We start from the raw sequence: 5,828 nt of genomic DNA, 5'->3' as shown, positions 1-5,828 counted from the left end.
AATCCCTAGAGAATGGGTGCTTAACATGTTTTAATTGAGAGTAACTCATAGGAAGATTGTCAGAGGGAAGCAAGGTGGTCAGTTAGCAGCCTCGTTCTTGCTTCCGGGGCCGTGGGATCACGTGATGCAGTTCCTGGGAAGTGGTTGGTGAGTCAGTTTCGTGCTCCTTGCCCAGCATTGGTAGTTTGGTTGCATGCAGACTGGGAGTATCCCTGAGGTGAAGGGAGCTTGATGGTTATATGTTCATAGTGATGAATTGCAATCATGCTGGAGCCCGAGTCTGTTTCCCCAAAGTGCCTCATTCCAGACGCCCGCAGGCATCTGTCTCTTGGAGCACCCTACCCCGTTTGCATAGGGCAGTGCATTCAAAGACACTTGGGTGGAGGACATCTGGCATCATGTCTTCCATATGTCAAGGCCGAATCGAGCAGGTGGATAGAAACAGGACTAAACCAGCATCCATGAACATACTTCCTGAGTGACCAGCAGTCCTGCTCTGATTTACCCAGAAATGAGTGTTTTCCCAGGCTGTGGGTATAAGCGGGGCATTTTGGGGTGAGTCGGTGACCCTCGTCCTAACCTTGTTAACCAGCAGAGTGAGATATTTAATGGCACTGACTCCACAGTTACTGTTTTCTCTTCCTCCCTCCCCCCGTGCCATCCCTTCTCCTCCTCTTTTCCCTCGTCTTTCTCCTCTGTCTTCCTTTAACACAAATTGTGCCCGCCTGCCTGCCTGCCATCGTGAAGGAGAAAATGTGGGGTCTGAGTGGAGAAAATCGTGGACTGTAGATGATGCCTTACACACGCCAGCCATAGAACTCAGATCTTCCTGTGTTCAGGACAATTTCTATGCAGCAGCAGATCCGCATCTCTATGCCTTGGGGCTGGCTCTTTTCATGCAACAGCAGGATGTCATGTTGCCTGGGTGTGTGCCGCACTGACAGAAACGCTCAACCAATGCTTCTGGAGAGTTGGTTTATGTGACTACAGGGCTGTCCTTGCTCCTGAAATAGGAGAATCCTGACATGGCTGTTTCTTTTTTTTTTTTTCTGATATATTTCTCAGGATTGAGCCAGTTGAAAACTGTGACGCTGGCCTCCATCCTGTATCACTTCCCCACCTTCCAACCAGTGGGATCTGCCCTCCCTCCCGCAAGAAACCACATGCCTGAATGCTGTTCTTCAGAGTAGCTTCTGGGAAAAACCAAACTCTGACATTACCTATCTCTGTCCTGATTTCCTCACTTCTACCATGGGAACCTTAGGATGTACTTTAAGAATTCCTTCAAGGATTAGGAGGGAGGAGTTAAGTGGCAGAGAAGGAGGGGGCCATGGGCTTTCCTGATCCCTCCAACACAGCTCTGTTGAGGTCAGGTCACTTGGAACACCCAGGAAATTGATAGGAATGTGGGAAGAAGGACCTGTGTGGTTGGGGGCACATGGCCCCTGCAGGTATGAGGTGTGTTTAAGTGAATTGGGGGAGAGGAAAACTGTTGTGCCACGGAGGGGAGGGGGGCCGTTTCTGTGGGGAGAGGAAAGGGAGACAAAGAGAGAGGGGTTGAGAGAGTCCGGTGTTGGGTGCACACAAGAGGAAAAGTCCCGGGTGGGGGTGTAGCTCAGTGACAAGAGGAAAAGTCCCTGGGGCACGTGTGTGGCTCAGTTTGTTCAGAGTCTGACTTTGGCTCCGGTCATGATCTCTGGGTCCTGGGGCTGAGGCCAGCATCAGGCTCTCTCAGTGGGAGCTCAGTGAGAGACCTCTCGTCCCTTCCTTCTTTGTCCCACACTCCGGCAATGCTCGCTTTCTCTCTCTTTCTCTGTCTCTCTGTCTCTCAAAAAAAAAATAGATGGATGACACAAAATGTAGGAGAGATTTTCATGAGGCAACGTAAATACAGCTTATGTTTTGCCCAACACATGTAGCTAGTGAGTAGCAGAAGAGGAATTTGAATAGTGTTCTTAACGATTCCAATTCTCATAACCAAGATCTACCGTCTTCTCTGATAGAGAAACTAATGATTGAACATAAAATTGGAGATGAAGAGTTGCACAATTATTGAAGGAGAGTAGTACAGAAAACGGATAATGCAAGCTAGCATCATCCTCTGAAGTTGGCACAAACAGACGTAGGCCCCAAAATGGGGTGGGGGTGGAAGCTAGAAGCTCTATAGAACCTTTCCCTAGATTTCTGTCTGCAAGTTTTATAGGTTTAGGCTTTACATTTGGGGCTATAATCTATTTGAGTCGGATGTTGTATATGATATGAGGGTTGGGTTGAAGTTTATTTTGAGGAGTGGGGGGACATGTCTGTTTAATTGTTCCAACACCATCTGTTTAAAAGACTACACTTTCTCTGCCTATAAACTTGGCACCTTTCTGCAAAATTCAATGCCTAATCAACGTGTGTCTATTTGTGGACTCTCGGTTTTGTTGCACTGATTTCTATGTTCATCATTTCATGTGTAGCCCACCAAACAGCTCTGTTTTTGAAACCAAGATGGAGTTTCAGTGCACATGCTATTTTGAACAAGTTACTTTCCTCAACACTGGTTTCCTCAGCTCCAATATGGAAGTAGTGATGCTCACTTTCCAGGATTGTATGACAAATAAAGACTGTGCAGGTAAAGCATCTCTCTGAGTGCCCAGTGTGTGGCAGGTCCTCAGGAAATGTCAGGAATTCTTCCCATACGTTCTCTGCCTTGGAAACGGAAGTACTCTGGCAGAGAATTCCAGATACGTCCTCTAGGAAGAGGATACTCTCTGTCACATGTAGTGTGTTAACTATTCCAAAGCATTTTTATATCTCTTGAGAAGGTGGCCATGATCAAAACCTCTTATTTTCTGCCCAGAGCCTTCCTAATCCTTGTCCTGCTGGGTGCCTTGGCAGTTGTCTTTATTATTCAGCTTTTCACCCAAAGATCAAGGTTTCAACCTTTGGGGAGGTCACCTAACTAACATCCGTCTTGATTTGGAAGAGTGCATCCTTTCTGCTCCGTTTTTGTTTTCATTCTCCTTTATCCTCCTTTTCTTGAAAATTCGGATTTGAATTTCCTGTAGCCTATGTGTCTTTATCTGACAGAACACAGGAAGTTGGGGAAGCCTGGTGGCTCAGTGGTTGAGCATCTGCCTTCAGCTCAGGTGGTGATCCTGGGGTCCTGGAATGGAGTCCCACATCGACCCCCCAACAGGGAGCCTGTGCTCCCTCTGCCTATGTCTCAGCCTCTCTCCCGGTGTCTCTCACGAAGAAAGACAGAAAATCTTAAAAGAAAGGAACACAGGAAATCGTTCTCTTTTTGTTTACAGCCTGAGGACTGTGATTGGTCAAAGCTGTCTATGCCTACTGCATAGCTACCTCAACTATCAGGACTCTACAAACTTCTCTTCTCTGAACAATGTCCAGGTCAGGAGATCAAATTGCCTCAATGTTTGAGAGCCTTGGATTGTGGCCTGAGCTTGTGTGCTTGCAAGGCCGATTCTTCCTACCAATTTCTTTAAGATGAATGAAATGAGGGGCACTTGGGTGGCGCAGTCAGTGAAGCATCCACTCTTGGTTTTGGCTCCGATCATGATCTCAGGGTTGTGAGACTGAGTCCTGGGTCAGGCTCTATGCTCATGGGGGGAGTCTGTTTGAGATTCTCTCTCCAGCTCCCTCTGCCTTTCCCACTCATGCTCTCTCTCAAAATATAAATGAATAAATGAATAAATGAATGAATGAATGAATGAATAAATAAATAAATAAATAACTCTTAAAAAAAGAGATAAATGCAGTGATACCAGTACGCCAATCCATGACCACAAAGAACAGGTTCCCCTCGGCAAGAATGGGGCCAGGAACACTATATGTGCCAATGAACCTCATGTCAGAGAAGATGCAAAGCCCCTTTTCATTAGCCAGAACTCTTAAAGGCATATTGGTCATAAAGCTGAGAAGAATGTTTAGGAAGAGGTTTGTAGACTGAAATGGTTCTCTATAGGAAAGATATAATAATTTCCTTTGTTATTGAAACAACTCAAAATGTATGCCCCATCACCAGGATTATTTCTATTTTTAGAAAGATGTAACTAAAAATGTCCTTGACCTGAAATCAAAGGACCTGCTTCTGTCAATTATTTGCTGTATGGTCAAGCATTTCCTGCTCTCTAAGTGAGAATGAAAATGGAATGATAATCTTGGCTCTGCCTGATTTGTGGGACAATTGTGATGACTGAATGAGATAATAAATATATTGAAGCTACAATTTACTTTTGGGCGTCATATCTACGTATACATATATATATATACACATATATATGTATATATACATATATACATATACTTAAAGTAAAACTTCAAGAAGGACTTCATAAAGGAAGTGCTGTAATAACACACACACACGTACACACACACACACACACACACACACACACAGACAGGAAAAACGACATGAACATACAAACATTGGATGCAGGATGACACAGATTTTATTAGGAAAGAACGGAAGGAAGAAAGTTCAAAGCCATTGCAAAGGGCTTAGTAACCTGGCAGGACTTACTAACTATAATGCATCTATCTAAAAAGATGATCAGTACTGATCACTGCGGAGAGCTAACTATGCACTCATAAGAATGTGTTTCTATGCCGTAGAAGTGAAAGGTGATGATCACTTTTCGGAGACTGAGAGTGTGAATCAGTGGATGTTGACCAGCATCTGGGGTTGACCAAATGTTGTGGCTCAGCAATTGCTACAGTAAACCAGAGACACTAGAATACAATCAAATTGAAGTAGATTGCATTCCCTCCATAGACTCATAAGCATTGCTGAGAAAGATGACAGGGGCAGTGTAAGCATGTGTTCCCAGGAAAGCCGAGGGAGCAACTTCTTGTAAGACAGGAACTTTGGCAAAATGGCGTAGGATATATATTCCGGTGAGTGCTGAGTCTATAGCAAGTTGCTCAGCAGCAGCAAGGCTGGCAGCAGCTGGATCCACAGCCCTGGGCTAGGCACCCGGGCAGGCAGCAGCAGGTGGGCTGGTAGCAGGTTCTCCTGCAGATAACGGGGGTGCAGCAAGCTGGCTGGGAGCAGGGAGTGCAGCAGCAACTGGGGTGGCAGCAAGGCTGGCAGCAGCTGGACACACAGCATGTGGGCTTGCAGCAGGTGGTCCTACAGCAGGTGGTTTGACAGCAAGTTGGGCGGCAGCAGCAAGGCTGGCAGCAGCTGGACCCGCAGCCACTGGACCCACAGCAGCTGGGCTGGCAGCAGCTGGACACACAGCATGCGGGCTTGCAGCAGGTGGTCCTACAGCAGGTGGTCTGACAGCACGTTGGGCGGCAGCAGCAAGGCTGGCAGCAGCTGGACACACAGCATGCGGGCTTGCAGCACGTGGTCCTACAGCAGGTGGTCTGACAGCACGTTGGGCGGCAGCAGCAAGGCTGGCAGCAGCTGGACCCGCAGCCGCTGGACCCACAGCAGCCGGGCTGGCAGCAGCTGGACACAGAGCATGCGGGCTTGCAGCACGTGGTCCTGCAGCAGGTGGTGTGACAGCACGTTGGGCGGCAGCAGCAAGGCTCGCAGCAGCTGGATCCACAGCAGCTGGGCTCGCAGCAGGTGGTCCTGCAGCACGTGGGCTGGCAGCACGGGGAGCAGCACGATTCACTCATGGTGTCGCAGGTGGAGGCGTGGGCTTCTGTTCTGAGGTGACGTTCTCAGATTCTGACTGATGCCTCCTTCCATTCTGGGGCTTTTATACACTGGACCCCCTCAACCCCAACGTATGGACCAATGGGCAGGACTTCCCTTGTTTATACCGTTTTCCATAGTCACTGGCGGCTGGTAGAAGAGGAAGTTCCCTAAG

At 47.6% G+C, this 5,828-nt stretch overlaps 1 protein-coding gene across 1 annotated transcript; it reads right to left on the bottom strand.

Annotated features, from left to right (window-relative positions):
* Positions 1-4,434: 4,434 nt before the first annotated feature.
* LOC140607526 (uncharacterized) lies at positions 4,435-5,828 on the bottom strand. Its single transcript, XM_072782216.1, has one exon. It carries the CDS (start codon positions 5,632-5,634, stop codon positions 4,930-4,932), a length of 705 nt encoding a protein of 234 aa, XP_072638317.1. The 5' UTR covers positions 5,635-5,828; the 3' UTR covers positions 4,435-4,929.

This window comes from Canis lupus, chromosome 16 (genome assembly GCF_048164855.1).
Source record: "Canis lupus baileyi chromosome 16, mCanLup2.hap1, whole genome shotgun sequence".
NCBI classification, from domain to species: Eukaryota; Metazoa; Chordata; class Mammalia; order Carnivora; family Canidae; genus Canis; species Canis lupus.
This window is presented reverse-complemented; position numbering and strand designations above follow the sequence as displayed.